A 26,567-nucleotide genomic window follows, 5' to 3' on the forward strand; every position below is an offset into this window, starting at 1 on the left:
TCCGAGGGTGAACGAGAAATACGCGTGGCTATGTTCGTAAAACCGTGCCACGAAACCCGTATTATCGCGATTCCTTAAACGGTCATCGGCCAATCACCGCTCCGCCATGATCCTTCGTCCCCGAAGATGACTGATGAGCTTCCATCCAGCTCCTTCCATTATGCTCCGTTGCACCGATCTTCATTCTTCGAACGATCTTTGTTCCTGGAAATTTGCGATCTCGAGATTTCCAGATTACGTCTGGCACGAAGGTTCCCTGACTTTGCAGACTCGTCAATTTTTTAGGAATCTTTAGACGACGTTTCGAAGTGGTGGAATTTTGCGATTTCGAGGGCTTGAAGATGACACGATTGTAGAATTTATGGTTGTGGAGTTGGATCTTGGTATTTTAAGGATACCGGACTGGTTGTGACTTGATTTTCAGGACTTCAAGACTTTAGATTTGTTCGTGTATTTTGAATTTCTACATTGCTAAGGAATTTGAAAGAGTTTGCAGAGGCTTGTTTGCAGAGGACGTTGTCTGTCTTTTCGTGACGATAGGTGGTTGATAGATGTTGGAATTTCTTTTCTTTTTGCAAGCAGAATGTTTTCTCGCGCTTCTTTCTCATTAGTTTATTGTGGGTCGCTTTAACGTTTATTCAAAGTGGAACACAGCTCCGTCGAAGGTTAAAAGTTAATCGCCGCTGCAAGCAAAATCGCGGTCGTCGCTTTGAAGATTTCAATGTCCCTCGTAAAAGAACGTAGCGTATCCTACGAGAAAATGAATTTCTAGCCATCAGAGTCTTAATAGCGTGTTTGACTCATAAAAATCAGCTGAATCTATCCAAGACATTATTACGTGCCAAGTTACGTAGTTATTTCCCAAATATCTGAAAAACGCATGGTACCATCTCGTCTCGTTAAGGACCGAACTATGATGATTTATCGTACCATTCCAAATATCTCGATTTCTTTAAATTTGACAAAGTCGTGAGATCTAAACGGAACAGTGACAAGGAAGAACTCTTGGATTCTGTCTCATAGTTACATATTCTTCCTCATAGTAAGACAATAAAGTCAAAAGACCATTCCAAATATCTCAATTTCTTTAAATTTGACAAAGTCGTGAGATCTAAACGGAATTAAACAGCGACGAGGAAGGTCTCATAGTCGCATATTCTTCCTCATAGTAAAACAATAAAGTCAAAAAACCATTCCAAATATCTCAATTTTTTTTAATTGACAAAGTCGTAAGATCTAAACGGAACAGTGACGAGGAAGAACCCTTGGATTCTGTCTCATAGTTACATATTCTTCCTCATAGTAAGACAATAAAGTCAAAAGACCATTTCAAATATCTCAATTTCTTTAAATTTAACAAAGTCGTAAGATCTAAACGGAATTAAACAGCGACGAGGAAGATCTCATAGTCGCATATTCTTCCTCATAGTAAAACAATAAAGTCAAAAAACCATTCCAAATATCTCAATTTTTTTTAATTGACAAAGTCGTAAGATCTAAACGGAACAGTGACGAGGAAGAACCCTTGGATTCTGTCTCATAGTTACATATTCTTCCTCATAGTAAGACAATAAAGTCAAAAGACCATTTCAAATATCTCAATTTCTTTAAATTTAACAAAGTCGTAAGATCTAAACGGAATTAAACAGCGACGAGGAAGATCTCATAGTCGCATATTCTTCCTCATAGTAAAACAATAAAGTCAAAAAACCATTCCAAATATCTCAATTTTTTTTAATTGACAAAGTCGTAAGATCTAAACGAAACAGTGACGAGGAAGAATCTTCGGATTCTGTCTCATATTAGCATATTCTTCTTTCTCATAGTAAGACGCCAAAGTTGGATGGCAGAAACGGGCCGCAAGGAGTTGCAAATTAAATGACGCGTTATCTGAACGTTGGCCATCGACAAGTCGAGAAGGAGGCCAATAATAACCGAAGAAACTACGCTAAATTAATTTTCTCTGTGGATAATTAAATACAATACCCTGGCATATCTCTGCTGCGTAATAATAAATAAATGGTTGTTTCGCTTAAAAACCGACCACTCTACCCCGATAATCCTGCACATAATTCTACCCTCGCTTCTTATTTGCGTTCATGCAAATGATCAATTTCGTTAATCAAGTACCGTTCCGCAAAACCAATTTCAATCGGCAATAAAAGCAACGAGAGATCGACCGAGTAATTCTATACCGATCCGAAGGATCGAGGGCGTTGGTCTGCACGTGGCCGGAGTAAATTGAATCCTCCACGCGAGCCAAAATGCGTATGGACGTCCGACGAAAAACGACGAGTTAAATGTTTTCTTTTCGTCGCCGTAGATAGGCGCGTCTGTCGATCATAATTCACTTCCTCGTTGTTTGTTCGAGAGGATTAAAGAAACAGTGAGATGGAGAAGAGGGTGGAGGAGGGGGAAAAGAAGAAGAAAAAAGAAATGCAAAGGCAGGAGGAGGAACACACACACATACACACGCACATGGTCGAGGTGTTGCGCACCGCGAAACGGACTCTCCGCGCAATCTTTTCTAATTATCTCGTTCCAGTGCACATTGCGACCCGTAATCGGATATGCTAATGAGGAACAGGGAAACGCAACGATGTTACCTATCCTTTTATGTCGCCTCGTACACCCTGCAACCGACCGACCTCCCCCTATACAGGGTGTCTCGTGCAATTTATTTCCTGGAATGTAGCACACGTAAAAATAATTGGGCAAATATGGCAAGGGAACTAGGTATCGACGTTGGTTTCGTTAAACAGGTCTCGTTTACGTACGGACAGGTACATAGTAATTTCAATTATTTACTGGCTGATCTATATACTGCGGAGATATACGCGTAACGAGTGGAACTTAAGTACATTACGCTGATACTAAATAGTTTGATTAGAAACTTTGATATCTATTAGGTGGTCCGAAAAGTTTCTTTCGTTTTATGAGGAAATAATAGACGCACAACGTGTTTTGTTTTGTATTATTTTGTTATTATTATTTTATATTATTTTTTCCTCGCGTTTGTATGAAGCTGCACCGTTGTAAAAAAACACGTTTGTGGAAGAAAGACACTTTCCGGACAACCTAATAATTAGTTTATCTGTTCGTGTATTTTTGCCCTCGACTGTATGCGAAGAGTTGATTGGGAGAAAAGGATGAGGAGAAATTTTGTAGGATTTTTGGGAAAACGAAAATTTATTTCTCGATATACAACGTGGCAATTTCGTATCTTCTCGTGGATATCGTATCGAAATAAAATACTTCATTCTTCGTGTTATTTTGTTAAAATGTAAAAAAAGGAAAAGTACGTTGATGTAGCTTGATTTCTTATAACCAGGCATCGTAAAATTCGGGACGATTTTTGTAAAAAATTAACACGACACGGTCAGCGACGAAAAACACGCGCAGAAGCGTACGAAAGCTCGTAGAAGTCCAATTTTTCGTTAAGATTGGCATTTCTTCTTTCTCCCGTGGACTCTTCTGTGTCTAACATTTCGAAGGCGAGGAATATTCAAATTACTTTATTATCTTCTTTGTGTGGTTTTTGCTTCTTTTCATCGAGATTGAAATATCTAGTCGTTATCGCGTAACAGCGTGAATAATGTAACTCGAAAGGTGAAGAAAAGGTGAAGAAAACAGGAAATTTCAAGTATTTCGATGTATCTTGAACGATGAAAGAATTCTAGATAGGAGATGCTAATTAAGTAGAATAGTACGATGCTACGAATGAAAATCCTTAATTAGATTGCAGATAGAGGGGAAAAGTAGTCCTACATCCGATTTTATATCGTTTGTTTATGAAAAAAGAGTTGTAATAATTTATACTGGAACTAACGTTAACCTAACCAGGCCCGGTCAAACGACCGATTTCAAAATTTAATTTAAGATTGTACTTTTATTCGTCCAAGCGTATGCAAATTATTAAATGAACAAAAATCGAGAAATTGATTAATAGGATAATATAAGAATTTACGTAAACCGAGACGAACAAATAAAATAACAACTACGATTGTATAAACAACAATGTATTTTACAATTTTCAATTAAATTTTGAAACCGGTCATTCGACCGGGCCTGGTTAACCTTCTCTATCTGACCAATAAAATGCAGAAAATCGTTCGAAGATGCCTATCGTTGAAGTTACAGCGCTGAGACGCTGTCTCAGCGTTCGTATTTCTCATAAAAGGTACGAGAGCGACCTTACTGATTCGATTGCTGCGTCTCGATTTTCTAAACAAATACAAATTTTATAAATTCTACGACTCTCTAACTTCTATAAATTCAATAAAATCTATATTCACAACGCAGAGTACGTGTATCATTACACATAATATTATTATATTATTACACAGTTCTAAAAATCATAAAATTCCCAATTCAAAGTTCAGCAGAATATTTCGTCAAAAATCTACGCCTATATTTCAGTCTTTAATTTTCGAATTGCACGTCCAAATTCGAAGCACCGTTCATCTTTACCCAAAAATTTTAATTTCTACGATTAATTTGTAATAAAGTAACTGTCGTGATTCGTCGTCGATGTTAATGTACAATTTGTACAATGATATACAACTAAGTGATTGCGGATTTTGTCATTAGATGGTATTGAGAAAATCCGCAATCAGTTACCAACCCAACTGGTGGTACAAGCGGAAAGGGGGTGATTCTACGCGAAAAAGAAATCGAAAATATGGAATAAAAATTTTTTTTTTAATTTTTCCATCGAGACAACGATCTACAGTGAGATCCGTTGTAACGAGACGCGATAAAGTGCACGCGTACCGAACGAAAATTCAAAGTCGATTTTCTCGAAAACAAAGCCTCGAACGAAAAATTTTTATTCTATATTTTCGACTTCTGTTTTCGCGTAGAATCACCCCCTTTCCGCTTGTACCACCAGTTACCAACCACCCTGTATACAGTTAGAATAATTTAGAGTTTGATCTTCTATAGTATATTAAGTTTTATTCATTTTGTGCTTTTTCTTCTTTTTTGAAAAATTGTAAGATTAAGTAGGAACTTCTCGATGGATATAGCTTAATATTTGGAGTGACTCTGTTTGCACATTTTAACGTTAGCTTGAATTTAGAGTGTCTTCCTCTATAGCAAACAAGTGGCAAAGCGTATTCTGGTATTTAATTCTGAATATTGTTGATATCTATTTATTGCAGAATATCGGTACGTTACAATAGTTTATTATTGGCTGTAACACCAATTGTTTAGAAATCATAGGAAGACACTATTCTTTTGTGAATACTCGCGTGAGTCTTTCATAGTAATATACAGGCAGAATTGCAGGATATTTTAAAAGGATAGAAACAAAAAAAAACAGAAACACAGATCTAAGATGATTCTTCTGTCACTTATCGATTGACAATTCATTCATCGCCAAAAATTTCAGTCAATTACACACTGTTGTATTGCACAAAGTACAAAAATATACTGTTTCGTTCATTAAGAATCATGAGATTAAATTCCCTTTTTAAAATTTTGTATCAATCTTTTCCTAACTGACCTCAAACTCAAAGTATCTCAAAATATGAAATTCTAAAGAAGAAGAAAAGTGGAAAAATCCATTTTCTCATACCACTTGGATTGTAACACAGTGGCGTAGAATCACCCCTTTTCCGCTTGTACCACCAGTTACCAACCACCCTGTATACTTCAGTATACATATTAGGTTGTTCGAATAGTTCCTCTCGTTTAATAAGGAAACAATAGACTTACAATGTTTTTTGTTTTATATTAGTTTATTGAATTATGCACGAACATAATATATAACGAAATACATGATATCTAATTCAATAAAATAATATAAAACAGAAATTGTTATCCATCTATTATCATCTTATGAAACAAAAAAGAAACTTTTAGGACAACCTAATACATAACACGTAATACTACTTTTTATAAATTTCTCCACGTGTCTGTCCATACGACAAACTCACTGTCCTTCCAATCTTCAACCCTTTGCAACATTGGCAAATCATCTTAACCACGCTGGACACCCAGTATAGCCACGTCCTTGTCTTCGCGAGCATTGGGTGCGGTTGGGTGGCGTTGCTCAGCGGCTCGCGACTCTGCACGATGCACGATCGAAAGAAATATGGTTGCCAAAGTAATAACCGTATCCGTAAATAACAACCGTTGCGTCTGGCCAGACGATGCAGATCCTCGCGAGATCCTTTGCGATAATTAACCTTCGATATGATGTATTATCGCGTCGCCATCATAACCGTCTTCTGTGCTCGAGTTTTTTCCCTTGCGTTAATTAGAGCGGTGCTCGATTAACCAGCGAATTACCGCTACTTACGTGAACGTATCAATCAAAGTGTGAGAAGGAAAACCAAGATCCACATAGTTACTTATTGGATCTTTCAATGTTCGATGATGAATCATTGGAGAAGAGTCTTTGCGGCTTTTGGAGCGATAGCTCGAATAGGAGGAGCACGATCGTCTTGTCGTGTTGTTTTTACCAGAGTCGGAGAGAATAATTGGAGAGAGAAACGATGGTCGAGAAGATTGAAGGTCTTGAGACGAAGATCCGAGGAATTTGTTTAATAAGACGTAATTACGGTGCAAGGAGGAATGTAAAAGGAGGAATTGGTTTTACTTAAATTTTAGTCTTAGAATAATAAAGATTAGCTTGCAGAGGCGTTGATAACGATTAGAACGTTCAATTGAATTTTCAATGGCGAATAATTACTAATAAATCTCAGCCATTATCGTAATTACCAAAGTAACGTTAATTAACTCGACGGAAGATCCAAGAGTTACACAAAGTGCCATTACTCAGTTGAAAACCTTGACAGCAAACTCGCATCAACAAGCGTACTTCAGCAGATACCTTTATCTTAATTTGATCTGTCTGATATATCAAATATATGTATACAGGTTGCCAGGTGTAACTACTGATCTACATTCGTGCTTATAACCAAAGCACGACTTAGGGGAGTGACTTGTACACACGCTATATGTGCAGAATAATGGCCGTATAACGTAAGTACAGTGGCTACAAAAAGTATCTCTACGTGCTTATTTTCCAACGAAGAGTTTTTGCCTCGATCCTCGCATTTTCATGGTACGACATTTTTGTAATCTATGAAAATGTACAAACGTTACAAACACTTGCGAACGTAATTAGCAACTGTCATTAGACGATAAGATACTTCGCTACAAATTAGAACTTTAAATCTTTCTTAAACCTGCCACTAAGTTCTTTCCATTATTTTCGATACAATTACATTTGTCCAATGTTGCAAAATATCTTCGCCGTTCGAACGAAGTACGAGGAAGATCCATACGCGTTTGCTCGTTTCAATTTTATTTGAAATATCTTCCTGCAACATCGCAAATACTTTCTCTTTTCTAACACGAGAGTAAGATTGAGAAACAAAAGTTGAAAGATCGTAGCAGGATTAAATTTCGCTGCAAACTTTCCAACAACCCGACGCGACATCCTGCCATAAATAATGTCCAACGAAATGCGAAAGCGCGAGGTGACGGAGAATCTTAAGAAATGGCCATTTTTGCGTCTCCTTGGCGGACGAAAAATCCTTGCGGGAAATGAAAAAGCATCAGCCAGAAGAAATCTATCCGTTTATCCAGCTACGGAATAATCGTTCATCGGTATCCGCGCGATCATCCTTCGCAAACTCTGCTGACAAATCGATGGAAGTTTGAAACCGAGCAAATAACGCGAGAACGATAGCCAACAGCGACGTCCAAATTTCGATCGATTTACCAGCAGAATATCCACCGAATTATTTCGTCGACGTATTGGTAAATTCTTCGATTGCTGCCACCTTTTTTTTCATCTTCGCGCTCGTCTTTCTCAACCATTCCATCGCGTTTCGGCTAAATTGCATTTGCAGTTTCTCGAGAGATGCTCTCAAACGTGGATCTTTCGTGCTGCAGAAGTTTTTCTTTTTTCGTTCGCCAGGAGATTGAAAAATGGCCATTTTTCGACGTGCTGTTTCCAACGACGAGAATGCGACAGCCGAGTGCTTACGTGCACGTACCAAAGATACACGAGGGACAGGAGCGAGCAGTAATTAAGCGATCGTGGGGTGGTGCATCGATTATCTCGGTTAAAGAGCAGCGTGAACGAGAAACGCGGCGATAATAATTCCAGCTGAATCACCGTGACAATCTTACACCGATTCGAATCCAACCTACGTCTCTTTACTCTTATCACAATGTACGTACGTTCGTGACAATCCTTCGTGTAGCAGCCGCCATTGATAAGATCGATGCTCCTTTTCTCTCTCGCGTAATATAGCGACGAATCTTTCGAGATTTCACGTCGTCCCGCGTCTTATCGCCGCTACACGGGCTACCCTTTTCGCGATTACATTACCGCGAGCCTGTGTTGCCGATCGAAACCGATTGCCCCTGGCTGGAAAGCTGTGCCGTTGCAAGGCAGCCGTAACTGCACCTGACTTGCAGAATAATTGCCTGGAACGCGATACGATCTACTTAGACTCGTTCTCTTTCCTTCTTGTCCGTGAATCGTCGTTCATTTTAACGCGGCAGCCTTTTCTCGTTCTACGTTTCCTTTCTTCGTCCCAGCCTTTTTCCCTTTTTTCCTTTTCTTTCGCTCGTCGTTTCTTCAGTTTGTTTGTTTCTCTTCTTTCTGCTTTTTTTCTTCTTAATTGGCCAAGCGGCTCGAGAGCGATTCTCTTCCTCCTCTTCTCTTTCTTTTTTTAATTGGCCGGCCGATTTGAAATTCAATCGAGGGATCGAGCGTGGTCGTGGGCTCGATAGCTTTATGGCTGCACGTACGGGGATGGTAATTAGTTGCAGGAGCATCGCTGGAAATTAAGAAAATAAAGGATACGACCGGGGAAACGAGCCGGGGCACGCGCGTTTCTTTTCGCCGAGCGCGTGGTTACCAACTTTTCGGATGTCCAGTCCCCCCGCCTTCTTCGCTCGCCCGTCTCCCAACGATGATTCCTTCGAAGATCCTTCGACGCGGTCCACTGATCTCAGAAAGCCAGCTTCTTTTACTCGTTTCTTACACTTGTAAGTAGATTCATATTCAATCGTCAAGAAGCTAATTAACTGCATTTCGTTGATTCAACGCGAGGAGATAAATCGGCCGGAGGTTAAACGATAATAAAAAAATATTTCTGCTCAAGACTCGATACGTTTAGAGCGTTAGAAATAGTCAACAACCTTACAGTACGATGTGTGTTTCTTTTTAATCGTAGGGAGCAGCGACTTTGTCCAATATTCAGATCGCTATCGATCAGAGTACGAGATATCGATCCATGTACAGAAAAAGAAAGAGAAGAAACGTTCTTGCACCTTGAGGTCACAAGACGACAAATGACAGGACCGTGTCGTGAACACGTCTGCTTAATATTCCACCCCTCGAGCTCGTCGTGTTTCGTTCGTCGTAATTCGTGGCGGTGAGACCGATACAAACGCGTCTGTCGATTCTATGCAAATCAGACGATTTCTACCGATCGATGTTTCGGTGTGCCAGATATCAAAGCGTGACGTTACTATTTCTGAAGGACTCGCCGTGATCAGAGCATGATTCGACCGATAGTTGGAATATTTTCCGACAGACGGTCCGGCTTATGGCACTTTAATACGCCTTCCGATAAAAATATACCTCGCCTCGTGCGTGACGAGCGTCTCGTTAGATCGTAACATGGGAAATATTCGATTTTTAATCGAATTTCGAATCGAATCGCGGCGCACGTTGTTTAGAATTCTAGTGGGTTGGCAACTAAGTGATTGCGGATTTTGTCATTAGGTGGCCATGACAAAATCCGCAATCACTTAGTTGCCAACCCAATACAAAAAGAGACGTTTGTACACGCGAGAGGTAAAAATCTTAGACGTACGTGAAAGAGAAAACTCTGGATTTTAAAACGATACGTGAAGATAGAACTATTCGTTAAGAAGAGGAAAAGGAAGATTAGGAAAATCGATAAAGCGAATTTAGGCATGTAGTTGCTGTGTCAGAGAAATTGACTCGTTAGAATCTTAAAAAATATACACGTGCGTACGTGTAAAGCGAGTAATTCTCAATTTTATAGCAATGCGTAAAACGATACGAACAAATCTGCTTGCTAACAGAACGAGGAAGCTTCAGAGGATCGATACGATATTAAATTAAACATTTTGAAAATAATAGGAACTTGTTGATAAAGAGGAAGACTTCGACAATTGATAAACCGAAATTAGACTTTTATATGTAATTCTAATGTTAAAGAAATTAGCATGATTCTTAAATATATTAACATAAGTCAATACCCAAGATAAATACAAAGATATTCGAGGAGATTTCGAAAACTGATACAATGAAATTATATATACGATACAATAATAAACTTGAGATACGTATTTGCATGTTCTAGAATTGAGGGTTAATCCTGGATCAACCTAAACCATGCTATCTCCATTTATATCGTAAGCCTCTTTTTATTTAGAAAAAAAAAAAAAGAAGAAGGAGAAGAAGATTGTTCTCGTCCGATCAGACCAGGGACCACGATGATATTTCGGTTTCACGAAGGTTTCCTGGTGGGTCGCGTGACAACGTTGGGTCGCGTCACCTCATGGTAACGAGCGCTTATTTATCCGACTCGCGATCTGCCGGACCACCGCGACGAAAACTGGTTTCTCTCGATGAATGAACGAAGAGGATACGCGCGCCGCGATCGTGCACCGGTTTCGTCCACCACGTTCCATCGCGAAAACCGTAACCAATCCGACCTGCTTTTCGTTAGATAACCCGGTCACGTTTCGAGGTGTCCTGATTCGAAGGATGAAACGTTGCGCGAAAGGGTTGAAAGATAAGACAATTTGATTCAGCGTATGCGTAATACGCGTTTGTTGCAATTGCAATGGATACAGAACATGAGCAAAGAGATGGAATTTAAAATGGAAATTTTGCTCGCGCTGTGTAGATGTGGCGACTCTTGACGAGTCAGCCGCTACGCTAGAATCGAAAAAAAAAATGATAGAAAATTTATATAAAAGGTGAAACATAAAAGAGTCGATTCAGCCATAAAATAGAAATCTCTCAGATTTATTATATAGCTAAATTATTAATCGATCGTACGATCACTGTATTTGTAAATCTTGTAAAATCGATTTCAAGTTTTACCAAGATTTATCTTTTGCTGTGAAACCGTAAGAGGAAATATCTATAAATATATAATTAGTAATTAGTGAAAGACAATTTCTGTCGTCGATTTAAAAAAAGGTTGGATTCTGAAAGGGACGAAGAATTTTATCGCGAATTATTTTGATTACTTTTGTGTTCGTCCTTGATCCGGATCCATTATCGTTTTAGATTCTGGCACAGGACAAAATCGCGATTTCCACGGGAGGAACAGGTTCTAAAATATTTTCTCACGTGTATCTGTGTGGTGGTTGAATCGTCGTTTGTTCATTGTGCCGGCAAACAAGCGCGCATTGTCGCATCGGAGCGCGACCGTGAATTGTGTCATTGTGGGGCGTTACGCGGGCAACGCGACGCTTGTGTCGCATGTGGGCTCATTCTAATGTAAAAGCCTGATTTTACGGTTCATTGTCGCGCGATGAGAAACGAGCCACTCTATGTTGTACGCCGATTAAAGCCAGAGGAACGAAGTATGGAAATTGACTGTCCGAGCTATGCGTAGTACACTTAGGTTTTGTTCTTTCCAGATACATATTTCAATCACGTAAAAGAAAAAATTGATGGTTTATGGCGAAGCTGTGCATATAACGAATCGAACAAAGTGGAATTTTTATGAATTTCCCGAATTACGAATAAATTTTCCATCGGATCTTTCAGCTCGTATCTCGCATTTTATTACACGACGATTTATAGCGATCGTGACTGAAATACGATTCTAATCGATGGAATATTTCAAAATTAACTACATCGTGTCTCAGCTCTTTGCCAACGCTGAAAGAACACGAACAACAAAATATCAAGAAATTTAGCGGAATTCTAAAAAATCTAAACATTGTATTATACCCAATCTTTTTGTCGTCTCTTTACCAATTGGTAAAACAACATTGCACCCTTGAATGGAAGAGAAATATCCTAAAACACCAAAGATCTCAACTCCCAACTCGACTGTTCCTTCTCTCTTGCTTCCATCTTCGGACTCCGCAAGAACCGTCAAAAATTCCCCAAGCCAATATCTATATACTTAGATATATTTGCTTGCTTCTCAAAGAACTCGAGTGTTCGACTCCAACGACTTCCTCATAAACTTTCTACGCTTTCAAGCCAACGTACTCGAGCTTATCCAAACGTCGAGAGACACGCGAAGCTGACTTCCTACGACAAGAACGTTCGAAGGCAAGAACAAAAGCCTATTACAAGTCGAGGGATCGTTGGTGAAATTGCACGTGGCGTTAAATCATAGGCTGGAACGGTGCGTGAAGCACGGTAAAGAGGCAGGCGTGCGTGAAGGAGAGCGTTTGACAGCGTTAGAAAGATCGCCGCGACAAATGATCTCCGTCTCACGGAGCGGCTATCTCTGTGGCCGAGGCTACCAACCTTCGTTTCCTCTGCTTGTAAACGGCTTGTCGTCCGCTGACAACAGTATTTGTCTCTGCAGCCCCGATCGGCCAGATTTATACCCGTCGGGCAGACGGCACTACCTATATACGGGGTGTTCGTTTTATCCTATCCAACAGCAAAAAGTCAGCGCTTCTTTTTTCATCGTTGAAGGAACGCTCGTGCGGCGACAATTTAGATCTATCGATCGTTCGAGCATTCTTCGTGGCAGACATGGGTATTTATTGTTAATGGGATGTCGCGTTTAGAGATGGTCGAGCGTGTGAAGTATCGCAGCCTTTGACACTCGGATCGAATGACACACGTTTTGTTTGAACAGAGTTTGATTTTCAGGAGTTTACTGATACTGGCAGACGATTCATGGCGATATTGTAGTACATGTACTGTACACGAGCTGTTCGTTTTAATTGGAACTTTTATCTTTTATCGTTGCACGTTTCTACCACGACGATTTGAGTTCATCGATTCTTTAGGCATTTGATAGTACAAATGGGTATCTGTCGTTAATAGGATGTGGCGTTTCGATCGAGTAGAGTTCGATTTTGGGAAATTTAGCAATTCTAACGGGTGATTGTATTACATGTGGCGATATCACGTTACGTGTACTGTATACGGGCTGTTCGTTTTAATTGGAATTTTTCATCTTTTATCGTTGCACGTTTCTACCACGACGATTTAGGTTCTTCGATTCTTTAAGAATTTAATAGCATAAATGGGTATCTGCTGTTAATAGGATGTGGCGTTTCGATCGAGTAGAGTTCGATTTTGGGAAATTTAGCAATTCTAACGGGTGATTGTATTACATGTGGCGATATCACGTTACGTGTACTGTATACGGGCTGTTCGTTTTAATTGGAATTTTCATCTTTTATCGTTGCACGTTTCTACCACGACGATTTAGGTTCATCGATTCTTTAGGAATTTGATAGCGCGTACGGGTATTTATTGTTAATGGAGCGTCGCGTTTAGAGATGGTCGATCAAGGATTGGAAATGTTGGAATAATATTTGAAATTTGGATCGAGTAGGACAGGTTTTGGCTAAATGGAAATCGATTGTTAGGAATTTAATAATTCTAAGAGATAATTGTTCCAAGTTATGCAGAATTTCACTAATTCTCAGAATGAGAAAAAATACGTTAAACACAGTACAGATCCCGTAATTTTGTGATCTTCATTTTGCAAAAGATCACCAAAGAAATACTCTTACATTATATAATTATTAAAATTACCAAGTCGTAGTGGTATCTTAAACTCGTAATTATTTTAGCAGAAAATTTGCAAACCACATACCTTGTCAATTCTATTATTCGCCATTGAAAAACATAGTAAAAGAGCAAGAAGAAATAAAATAAACCCGATAGAAGGAAGTTATCTTCGTATAAAAATTAAAATCTTCCAACTAAATTTACTTAATGTAAGATCATTGAGGGTTGCTAGCTTTCTGCATAACTTGGCTCAATTATGGCAATGTTATATATTATACGAATATACGGGTCTGTTCGCTTTAACGTATCGGATAGCCAGAATTTGTTCTCTTTTATTCTTAGACATTTCTACGACGACGATTCAACCGTATCGATTCTTCAAGTATTTAATGGTAGACGTGAATATTTATCGTTAATTTGATGTTGTATTTAGAGATGGTCAAACATCTGAAATATTCGAGTGTCTAAAATGTTGATCGAGTAAGAATTTCATTGTCAAGGGACAAATCAGGCAGACTGTTATTTTAATAAACGTCGTCGAACATCCCATCTGCCACGTTCTTTCTTCGTATTCGAGCTTCTTAATAATTTTATGGAAATTAGCGTTACAGTATGTGTATGACGTTAGTCGAAGGATGTGACGAGTACGTGACGCACAATGGCGAATGAACTCCACCAGGAAGCGTTTTGCATGCCTCTAAAGGAAACCTCGAGGTAATCGCTTACAACACTGCTAAATTAGGTATTGATTGTTTACGACATTGCTTCGAGCAAATCGCACAGGATACAGTAAATCTGCTCACTGAATAAATTAAAGCTTTCAACCTTTCTCGTTTGTTAGAACGTGAGATAATAAACGTTCCGTGTATCCGCATTATTATCCACGTATAAAATTATATCAAATGTATAATAATATTTACGTACAGGCGCAAAATCTGAATGAAATTGTTGCAGTTGGAATTTATTTACAACTTGCTTCGAGAACCAAAATTCGCATCCACACTATTTTCATCAAGGAAATTTTATAATTTCGTTTGTAATTAAATAATCACAGAGATGTACCGAATTTTACAATTGTCTCGCCGATGCCAGTCGAAAGATTCTTTTGCTAAGATCGACGTAAATAGCGCTAACGATAAAAACTAATCAATTCACTGCATTGTCGTATTTTCTGTATTTTCTATATCTTCTGACAAAAAGCTAATGTAAACCGTGCTGTGCGCACTCGGCTAATAAACACTCGGCTCTTTTTAGGAGAAAAGAACAAACAATAAAAATAACGCAGCTCAAGCTGAACATTATAGAGACAAGAAATACACCCTGTATAAGAAAAGAGCACGGAACGAATAGTAGCGAAACGGACACAGAGGGTTTCATCTCAATTGGCGATAATACAGCAGTCGAGTGAAAGCTTGACCATATCACGATCCGTTAGAGCGAGAATTTTTCTCTACTGTCGGTGGTCCTCGGCAAAACGTTACGCTTGATTAACATGAAACGCCCACCGTGAGCTCCCTGTGCGTCTTATCGTAAGCCAGTTCGCGAAGTCACGGCCCGATTAAGCTAAATTCTTTCGACAAGCGGCCAACCACGTCGATTATCTCTCAGACGTCGGCAGAAAAGATCGTGAACACCGTTGGCGCGGCTTTGTTTTACGAGACACCGTTTACGAGGGGAAAGTGGGTGTTTCAGGAGGAGACTTGTGGGACACTATCAGAGGAAATAAGTTACGTACTGAGATCTATTTGTTATAGCAAAGTTGCCGCGTACTATTTAATTGACTGCCACGCCAAAATCACATGTTGCACTCAGGACGCCACGAGAGTATATTTTTTTTATTCGAAGCATATAATGGCAAAATAATAATAAATTGACGATGTAAGACAACATTCTTCCCCAATGGACCGTTTATCTTGTTGGTGGTCACGGGTAACCATCATGGCGGCCTGGTAACAGCTGATAGCGACATATTATAACGAGGCTTCGTTTATTTCAACAAACCATTCGTATTCGTTGTTTCGTCGTAAATAAAACGTGCAAAATATATCGTTGAAACGTGTGGAAGATATTAGTAAACAGTACTTGCTCGTTCTATATATAATAGTAAGGTATGTGCACACTTCTAACCTCAATTATATGATTATAAAGCAGCATTTACGATTATTTTCTAAGCTGTGTTCATAATAATATTCGTAGATTACCTCTCAAAGATATGGACGCGAACACAGTGCACCGTTAGATGCAAGATTTGTTCTCATTTTTTTTTATCGATGTTCTAATAAAAATGTTTAATCGTTCAATGGGGCACTTTTTATTTCAAGGTATCTTCTATTTATCGGTTATATTCAAAATGCCCTAGCTGTCGATTTTCGTTCAATTTTTACAATTGTAAGAAGTTGAAACCAATGACCAAAGTGGCAGTCAAAGTGTTAAAAGAATAATTTAAAACCAGCTAATCACTGAATTTCAAATGCTACGCGATGAGCATAGGCTGGAAATGTGTGATCGTATTTTGAGCTCGATAACAGTCGACGAATAGGATGATATATGAGTTTGCGTCTTTAATAATTGTGAAAAAAGGAGAGTGAAATCATTTTGAGGGATTTAACGTTTCTATGCCAATGATCTACGATACGATAGGATAATTTAACGTTGAAAATAATTTTAAACGAACCGATCGCTAAACTGCGAATGCTATGTGATGAGAAAATGAAACAGAAATATACGAAGATATTTTTAATAATTGAAAGAAGGAGATGGGAATTCATCATTTCGAAGGATTCGACGTTTCTATGCCAATGATTTACGGTACGATAAGATAATTTCAAATTGAAAATAGTTTTAAACGAACCGATCGCTAAACTGAAAATGCTACGATGAGAAAAATGAAATAGAAATATACAAAGATATTTTGAGCTAGCTGAAAGTTAACATTAATTATCAGACTTGTATACGTTCGCGTCTTTAGTAACCGTAAAAAGAGGAAATAGAAATCCATCATTTCGAAGGATTTGACGTTTATACGCCAATGATTTACGATACGATAAGATAATTTCAAATTGAAAATAATTTTAAACGAACCGATCGCTAAACTGAGGATGCTACGATGAGAAAAATGAAATAGAAATATACGAAGATATTTTGAGCTCGCTAAGGGTTAACATTAATTATCAAAGATATATAGGCTCGCGTCTTTAGTAATTGCAAAGAAAAGAAACTGGGATCGATCATTTTGAAGGATTTAAAATTGTGGCCTGTAAAATTGATGAGAATGCAATAGAAATATACGATCGTATTTTATGCTCGCTAAGAGCTAACATTAATTATCAAAGATATATAGGTTCACATCTTTAGTAATCGTAAAAACGAAGAAACTGGAATACATCGTTTTGAAGGAGTTAGAAACATGGCGTGGAAAATTGATGGGAATGTAATAGAAACGTATGATCATATTTTGAGCCTGTTAAGAGTTAACATTAATTATCGAAGATGTATGGGTTCATATTTTTCGTAATCGCAAAAACGAGGAGACTGGAACCTGTCATTTCGAAGGAAATGTGTTCGAAATTTATATACCAACGATTTACGACATAATTAAGTAATTGATAATCGAAGTTAATTGGAAAGTTTCTTCATTGTAAGCGAATAATTTATCGATGCAACGATATCTCGTGAAAGTATCTTTTTCTCCATATTTTCTGAACGAACCTTGCATTTTTCACACGCCACTGTATATTTTCATTTTCATATTTCCGAGCTACAAGTGAAAGAACGATATACACGACGTATACGCAGAAGAATAATATCGTGTATCACGTAGTTGCACTGTTTCATCATAAAATTGCAAATTGCGTGTCAAAGCCAATTACGATGAAAATTAAATTCCACTGATTGTAATATATGTAGAATCATGAACGTAGGAAACGGTTGATAAAATTACAACGGCTTTCTTAGAAGCTGTGATAAATGTACATGAAACCTGTCATTGGTGTCAAAAATGTGAATCAGTGTACGTACGTATACACACGCACGATAGTTTTATATTTGGCCGAAAGAAGTTCATGGCGATCAAACGAAGACTTTAATCGAGTCTCTCGTGCGTGAAAATGTATAGACGTTGCACGTCAATTAGGTGTGCGATCTACAACGATTTCTCGTCGTTTAGACGCTATAAGCTAAAGCTTGGACAAATGGGTTGGCCGCTATCTAATGATTACCTAGAGGCAACGCTAACTAAATCTGAACGCCAGGCAAGAAAATTCATTTTTCCACGAGATTATTATACCACGAGGTAATGACAAAATTATCGTATTTTTATACATTTTAATCATACTCCTAAGTGTTATACATAGTATATAAAACATAATGAAACATAGATAATATAGAAAAAATATTGAAATATTATACATATTATGAACGATTAATACTAATTTAATACTATTATACCTAATTTGCAATTGACACTCCCCTAAACTTTTAACGACTATCGTATACGTTTTAACACTTCTTAATTCGTAGCCAGAAGCGTTCTAGCTTGTCACAACATTTATTTAACCACGAAGGTAAGTACGATTAGAAGTAACAGTTTTACCAGTCATCATCCAGCTAATCGACGTGAACACGATACACGGCGCGTCGTAACGAACGTTACGAGACACAAAAAGTCCGCGTACGTTGAAACCGTCGCCTTATCTCTGACTCGGATTCAGTTAGAATCAAACATACGATAGTCACTTGTTATTCGCGTTATAGTGCCACGCCGGAATAATTTACTTATAATTCTCAATGAGAATTGATTGTAAAATTCCTCCAAATAGAAAAAAAAAAGATCTCTAACTGTTGAAATTCCTGAGCGTTTCCAACGATCGGAAGCATCCACGACAAGCTAATAGAAGGAGCTATAAAGAATCCTGCTGAACAAACGTTTAAAAAGAAGACAAAAGCGGCAACGAGACAGCGATAGAAACGGCTGCGAGCCGTCGTATTGGATTTTTCTACGGTGTCCCTTGTGCCACGAATGATTCAGAATAAAAATTCGAAGGAACGGCCAAAGGTACCGAAGAAGCCGTCGTTGCCGGAAAGATCATCGACGACGTCGCGGGCCTCCCGTCGCGGTGGAAGTCCTCTAACGAACGAAACGTTCGTTGCCTCGTTCGAATAATACGCAGCAGATGCCAACCGTTCCTCACGTCCCTTTTGCAAAGCAGAATTTTATCTCGAATTACCCGATCGGAGATTCTCGTGTAACTCGCAGTTAAGATACGCCACGCATCCGTAGAGCGGCGAATCGCCATCGATTAGCCGGCTTTTAGCCTCCCCTTACCTGATAAACGATCGATGTACTTTTCTTGTTTCACGCCGAGCAATCGGAATTAATTGGAGAGGACGTGCTCATAAGCGGCATTTTCGTTCTCTTTCCTCCTTTTCTCTTGCTCCTTTGTGTTGTTTTTTTTTTTTTTTTTTTGGTGGACTCGGGAAAGGTGGAGCATCGATGGCGATGCCGTGATGTTAGCTTATGTGGAATATTAATGGGTCATTAAGGGACAGCGTTGTTTGGTTTCGTTCGGTTCTTTCTTGCCTTCTTTCCTCCTTTTTCAAAGTCGGCAGTTTCGTGCAAGTAAACAAGTAGGTTTATTTCCATGTTTTATTAAGTACAGTTTATCTCATATTCGTTTAACCCTTCCTGTTTTGCTTAGATTTATATGATCCAATTAATTGCCTCTTTAATTCAGTCTGACTTTTTCATATCGAACTTTCCTCGAACTGGTTTTAGAACGTTCTTCCTTTTTGTCTTCTTTTCTTCTTTTTATATGCTGTATACCAGGACACGCGAACGAATTTATAGGTTTGTTGGATTTGTATCTTTGTTTATGAAGGTTGTAGCACTTGTAAAGGATGTGGTCGACGATTACCTGTATAGCATAATTGGTGTAAATTTTTCCACACGTAACAGAGGAGTTATGTCTTTCAATTTACCGTCCTCCGATATCGAACTAGATTTATAACACGGACTATACGTATTTCCAACAACGGCAGATATTATCCGAGAAACACGCGTTTTATTCAGTTTATCCGCCTTCGATTTCGATGTTTCAACGGTTAACCCTCTTTCGCAAAAGATAATCGCAGATATATTCTTCGAGAGACTCGTAACTCAGCTAAATTGAGAAATTGAGAATAGTCTAATCCCACCGAGATACTTGTAACACTCGTAAAACTTGTTGAAGATTGAAAAATAAAAGATCCACCTTCTAATCTCGAGCATAGAAGAATAATAGAAAAGAAGCTTTTCTCAACCGATTCTGTCCTCCTCTTAATTTCAATCTCAACGCTGTTCCACGGTAAAACATCGTGACGAAGATGAGCCAGTCGTGAGACGAAGCGAGCGAACGTCTCTTCGTTTCGTAAAATCGATTCCGCGAAGACGAGAAACGATTTCTGGAAAACGCTGGTGGATCAGTTACAACCGCTGCAAGTCCCCCATCCGATCGATTCTCGAACGGAACCCTACGAGCAGCATTTTCAACGAGACTTCAATGAAACCCGGGTGGCGACGACGTTATCGCCGTTTGATCTCGTAAAAGGCCATTGTTGAATGCGTTCACGTAATTCAGGAAACGTGTACGTGTCCGTTTCGTGTCGGGCATATCATCGACGATAGTCGTTGTTCGTCGACCGTAGTAGCGTTTTCTCTCGTCCCGCGCCTCCGGGGCACCAGAATGCACCGCAGCGGAAGTACGTCGTGATTTGCCGCAGCGCCGGAAACGGCGCACGTGCGTCGTCGTTTTTGTAATTCATTCAGTCGCGTTCCGGGAACCCGTTCGGGGATGCTGTTCATTTTTCAACGGACAATGAACGTCTCCGAAATCGTCGTCGGCGGACAGTTGAGGTAATTTGTAGCGGGACGATACTCGATGGGTAACCGAAAAATTGATGGAAACGCGGTTGAAACGCGTTTGTGGAAAACAACGCGGCTGCCAAAATTCGAAAGGTTTTTGATTTTTTCGTGGAGACTGTTAGGCGTATGAATTAGAATACCGTAGGATATAATTTAAACGCGATTTCCCTTCCTACGTAGTTATTAATAATGCTAGAACATGGTTTCGCAACGTTGTCTCTATGGAGGGAGATACAAGCACCGATAAACGTTGGTTAATTGTTTCTTGACTTTTGTCTCCGTCATCCGTCTGAGTGAATGGAGCGTGGAGTTGTTTTTTTCAAACTAACAGGCGGCACGTACAGCGTTCTCTATGGGTACACTTTCCCTTTTCGTGAATTTGGAGTACGTTCGTGAGTACATAAATTTTCTTCCCCTCCTGAAAAACTAGTTTCTTGGCATTTGCTTTTGCTGCTTTTCGCGAACACTCTCCGCATTATCTTTATGGAGAAACAGAATTAAAAGGATAGGAAGAGTTCGCGTCAAACTGAACTAAAAATGGGAATTGTAAACGGGTACAGAACTGAAGGAGAAGCTGACACACTGTAGATGAGTCGAAACGCTATGAGGGCCACAAAAGTGCTTGTCAAAAAGATTAATCAGAATTACAGAAAATACGTTTGTTAGTATGCAAAGACTGGGATAAAAATCTTAGCTCGAATATTCGATACGTCCATTGAGCACTGAATTGTAAAGTAACTAAAAATATAGTATCATCCTATATGTGAATTTTCAAACTACTAAGAATATGGCTTCTTCCGATTGAGTTTTAAAATTATGGAAAGCTCGTTTTTGAAAAGTTTTTACCCTCGTTCGAGGAAATCGAATGCATTTACGAAGAAGGACATCGAAATCTAGCGATTCTGTGATCGAAAATTGAGTAAGAAAAGAACAGAGATAGATTGTTAATAAACTAACAATTGCGTAGTAAAAAGAAAGAAAGGTCGTTCACCGATTAATTGCATTGTTCAGCTAGGTCAAGAGGAACGCCAACGTCGTTCAATGGCGACTAAGAGGAATTAACAGTTCGCACCTTTCGCAAGCTGACAATAAAAGTGGTCGTTCGACGCAGTGTAATCGAGCCACGCAAACATGGCGTGCGTAATGCTCGTTACAAAACGAATCACACTCGGTCTTCCCATTTATGTCGATATATCCCGACTGTGGTATGTATGATCGTCAGTGTTTGACAAATATCGTGCCTAGAAAGATCGTGTAACGGAAGAGATAATTGTTACGAGCAATAGAGACCATTTTTAAGTGAAAAATAAAGGTAGAACAACAAAGGATGGGTAGAACAAAGGATGAGTCAGTCGATTTACTGGACACTTAATGGAAAATAATTCTTTTTACGTTAGCAGCATTATTGCAAAACAGCAGTAAAGAAGATTTTAAAATGAAAAGAATGAAGTGGATGACATTTACTTAATTTATTCGATGCTTAATGGAAGAATCTATTTTTAGTAACATACAGCATCAACATAAAATGAAATATACGTACATATGTAACATGGGACTAAAGTTCGATTAACCTACTTGATATTTAGTCGAAATATTTTCTGTTCTTGATGATATAATACGCCCTTTATTATTCGTAAGAAAATCGAAGGTTATAAAAATAAAAATAAATAAGATACAGTAAAGACAAATTTTGACCATCATTGTATTAAACGTTAAAAATTTTCTGTCGCACAAACTTGTATCTATAGATGTATTATTACACGTTATATATGTATGTATACAATAATTTACAATACAATAATTTAGCATGTATTGCAAACGAAACTTTCTCATGTCGGTTTCCAAAGTTTTGTTAGCAGTGCTTGTAATTTTATTGGAAATCGTTGACTCGAACTCGTCAACTTCCGACGAGATCCTGCAGCTTTAATTGATCAACTTATTTCAGTATGAATGAAGATAATTATACCCGTGGCGAAATGTTCGAAACTCGTTCTCGATGAACGGTATAAATCTCTTAGCAGTTGATTCGGATCAACCGGACTCCGATCAAGTGTAACTGAGTATGACATAACTGAGTAACCAAACATATGTTAATGCCAAGACAGGTGCCAGTTGCTTCGGGTATCAACGTTACGGATTATAGAATCGATTAGTAACTCGAGTATACGGACAAAAGATTCGTGTTTCAATCTCCGATCGAGATATTCTAGTCAAAATCCGTATGTTAAGTTTGTTTGACATAATAGCGTTACATATGTAAGTAGACTACTTAGGCGATGCTTGTTCAAAATGAATCGCTGATTTCGTTTCGATAACCGAGAGGAGAGAGCTTCTAGATTCACTGGAATGCTAAACACAATCTAGGATTGGAAGAATTAAACGGTAACTCTATCTTGAAGTACTTAAGAGATGCTTAAGAGATGAATATCGAACATTTGAAGATACAGAAAGTATGACAATTGCAAAATCGTTACACGCCTAATTTGAAAATCGTCCCAACGTGAAAAGTCTATTTCTCAATTTATTCATACCAAATTCCTGCTAATTCTATAACGCTCCAATGAATCAACAACTCCGTTACATAAAAACGTGGGCATCCAAAAGCCAAAAGACTGTGTAAATTAGCTGAAATAAAAATAACCGATCTCTTCATCTACTCACGCATACATCTTTACGATATTAACAATTCTTCGCCGCGAAATTACACATAAGGCAACTACTATATAAAAGAATTATACCTCCCATACCACTCATCCTTACGTTTAACGCCAAACAAGTTCTACACGGTAAAGGACTGAATTTATTCGTACCAAGTTTCTCGTAATTTTATCGCGCACCGATAATTTTATCAATAACTCCATTACGTCGAAACGTGAACACCCAAAAGCCAAAAATTTCCTCAGATTCTCGCAGAACTAACTCAACCCCGCACCCACTCGTAGCCACCCTCGCAAATCTCTGACAAGTCGCTCACCCCACACGTGAACCATCGCACGAAGTTCGAAGTCGCAAGCACCTACTTACCCCCACTCACGTGACGCACGGGAACCCGCGCACGTGAGTCGAACCGCGTGTAGGACCGATCAATGGGTGGCCAATCAGGTTGCACGGCGCGCGAGCGTAGGGACGCGCATGCGCAGCTGCAAGTACGACACGCGGCGCGGGCCGCTGGCTGTCAGACGAAAACGTGCCACCGGCAAACAAGCATCGTGCCGTCTCAGTGGTGTGTTTCTGTTAGCTGTGTGTTGTCGCGGGTTTCTTGGCCGACGGCTGAACAACGAGACGCCCCGACACGGGGTCAAGAGACCGTGTCGCGTTCTGTCTGTCAGTCTGTCTGTCTCGCGTCGCTTCTTGTGACTCTGTCCTTGTCGCGCTCGCACAGTTTGCCCATCAATGGGCCCGCGGTTTCTGTATCTACTCGATCGCTCGTACGGGCGACGTCTGCCCAGGAAACTGTCCATTACGGGCAGCGGAGAACGCGTCTAGCGGAGTGAGGAAACAGAGAAATGTGCGTGTAGTTCTCTTTGGTTCGACATGATTTCAGCTTGTGTTTGTTAAGTATTAGTGAGACTTACCGACGTGCCGGCTACATTGCAAGTCGATCGTCGTCGATTATTGTTTGGTGGTAAGTAGACAAATTTTTAGATATAACTTCTTGGGGGTGAATTGAGGTTACGGGGACGAGAGTTCGTTGAAATTTCGGTTCTCCGATCTGTTTAATTTTAACGAATGGTAGTCGATTCTTTGTACAAATTCGAAATATTCTGTGTTAATTCTTAGCTTCAAAAGTGTTAACAAGTATCGATAGAGAAAATATTTTTCAATAGTAGAAAGATGCTTTTTTTTTTTAAACTTAAAGGAAGCTTCTTGTGGAGTATCTTTAAATTTGTCAAAAGAAATTTTTCAAGTGTTTTGATCAACTGATTTTCTGCTCCATCGGTGAATATAACTCGGATACGCGATTAATATTCAATTTTCAAGAAACAATTTATTTCCATAAGTTACATTTTACAAGAAAGATTCCGAAATAGATTTAAAAAAAATAATTTATTATATGACCACGTTCCTCTACCTTCTGATTGCTCTTAATTAAATAAATAATCAATTTGGCTTTCGATCAGCTCATATATATAATTATACCATCGACTCTTACAGCGGAACAAAATAAATTTCAACGCGAACATTTCAATATGAAAACTCTAGAAATTTCCTTGAAACGAAGCAATTTCACCGCACTTGTATCTTTCTTCTCTAAGCCCTTATTTTGATCCGATCGAAGTCAGCAGGGCGCAAAAATAAAGTTCTCTATCGAGTAAACCGAGTAAAAAGCAAAACCTCGTGTATCACGTTCGATCGGATTTATCTATCTTTACAGCTAACGAAAGGAAAAAGGAAAAACAAATTGGAAGTCGAAGCGCCGGTATTTACATTTAATTGACAGTAAGTCGATGATTTACTCGGCCGTAGCGAGCCGTAGTTGTAAAATTTCCTCGAACGCCCGGATATTCTTGTCCCTGCTACCGAGTGTTTTATTAAGCGGGCATATTGCTCGCTTCTTGCGACCAGTCAGCCGATAAGAAAGTATCAAGTGGTCTGGGAAAAAGCTGGGAGTGCCGTTAAATTAAGTCACACTTTTCCACCGGTCTTTTCCACTTGCTTGCTGTCTAACCATAACTAACTCTGAATGGTCACGTTTGATCGTGATACGATTTTATACTATTTTATATTTATATAGTCTCGTTTGTACTTGCAAATTTCCACGCCACTAAGCTGTAAGAAACGATTAGAGTGGCTGTCGAACACGAGTTATGTATCGTTTCCTTACTTTACGATTTTGCCCGCTGTGTTTATTGTATGCTTACTTTTACGATTACGACATATTAATTCTTTAGCTATGATACCTTCACAAACGTTTGTAGTGTATCGATCAGAACAGTTTTTTTTTTAGTAATATCAAGAAACGTATTTTATGTTTACATGAAATTATTAGTCGAATTTTTGAATATCGGATCATGGGATGAAAGTAATTCTACGTTATAGAGAGCATTTACGTGTAATTAAACTTGCGATATTTATGCAAATCCATATTTTTACGAGAAATGGTAATTACGGTAATTATAATGAAAGTGGCATGAAGTTCTAAGAACTGCATTGCGTTCGTGCAATTTATGTAAATGTTTAATCTACGTTCGATGATTTAAACGAATTCTTTGTATCGAATCCACGACTTCTCTATAAAATTTCCGATCATTTTTTGTAGTGCAAAACGACATTCTCAATGTGGGAAGCAACTCTTGTCTAATAATTTAAAACATTTCATAAAATTCAAACATAATTTCGCTCGATATTGCCAACTTAAACTGACGTTGTTTCACAAAGTAATCTATATCTTACGATTTAAACCGTAAACTTAACAACTGATTTTAATAAATTAGTAATAAAGTTGACAAATCTTAAACATAGCGAAACTGAGACACAGACTGACTTCGTTGTGTCTTCAATTAATCCAACGATTCAGACTACTTCGTGAAACCCGTACGAAACTTTCTTGCAAACCTTCCTACCAGTTTCTTCAACTGAAAATAGAACGATAGAACCCTAACGACATTCCTAAGCCGAATTCGTACATTGTTTCACCATGGAATCGCAAATGGAACGAGGATGAAAGTGGCTGCGTTCATCGACCACGCTCCTCCAAAAACAGCGTGACAACGTAAATTCTGTTTTACGGAAGTTTCCCACGAAACTTCCAAGCAGCCTGAATTTTTCTAGCTCGAAAATAGCGTCTCCTCGTTTACCGAAGCATCCTGTAGGCTGGACACTTAAAAGTCGACGAGCCGCTTGAAACCATGTGACTCGCGAGTGCGTCCTTACGAGTGCGGAAGCGAGATAGGTTTTTGCAGAGGACGCGATCTGCTCAGCCGAAATTCATTTTAC

At 38.9% G+C, this 26,567-nt stretch overlaps 1 protein-coding gene across 4 annotated transcripts in view; it reads left to right on the forward strand.

Moving 5' to 3' along the window:
* LOC117230758 (fibroblast growth factor receptor homolog 1-like) overlaps positions 1-26,567 on the forward strand; it is a 112,874-nt gene that overhangs the window by 28,417 nt on the left and 57,890 nt on the right. Inside the window, exon 2 of one of the 4 annotated variants that reach the window (XM_033488506.1) lies at positions 10,365-10,416. The exons of 1 other annotated variant lie outside the window; for it this stretch is intronic. Coding sequence is in view for 1 of the 3 variants with exons in the window: in XM_033488509.1 (XP_033344400.1) it covers positions 10,563-10,565 (3 nt within the window). In the remaining 2 variants the exon portion in view is untranslated. Of the gene's footprint in view, positions 1-10,364; positions 10,417-10,547; positions 10,566-23,804; positions 24,256-26,567 lie in introns of those variants that run through there. 2 more of the 4 variants (XM_033488509.1, XM_033488507.1) reach the window with 2 other exon arrangements.

Source organism: Bombus vosnesenskii, unplaced genomic scaffold, assembly GCF_011952255.1.
Source record: "Bombus vosnesenskii isolate JDL3184/JDL3185 unplaced genomic scaffold, Bvos_JDL3184-5_v1.1 scf7180000013267, whole genome shotgun sequence".
Lineage (NCBI taxonomy): Eukaryota > Metazoa > Arthropoda > Insecta > Hymenoptera > Apidae > Bombus > Bombus vosnesenskii.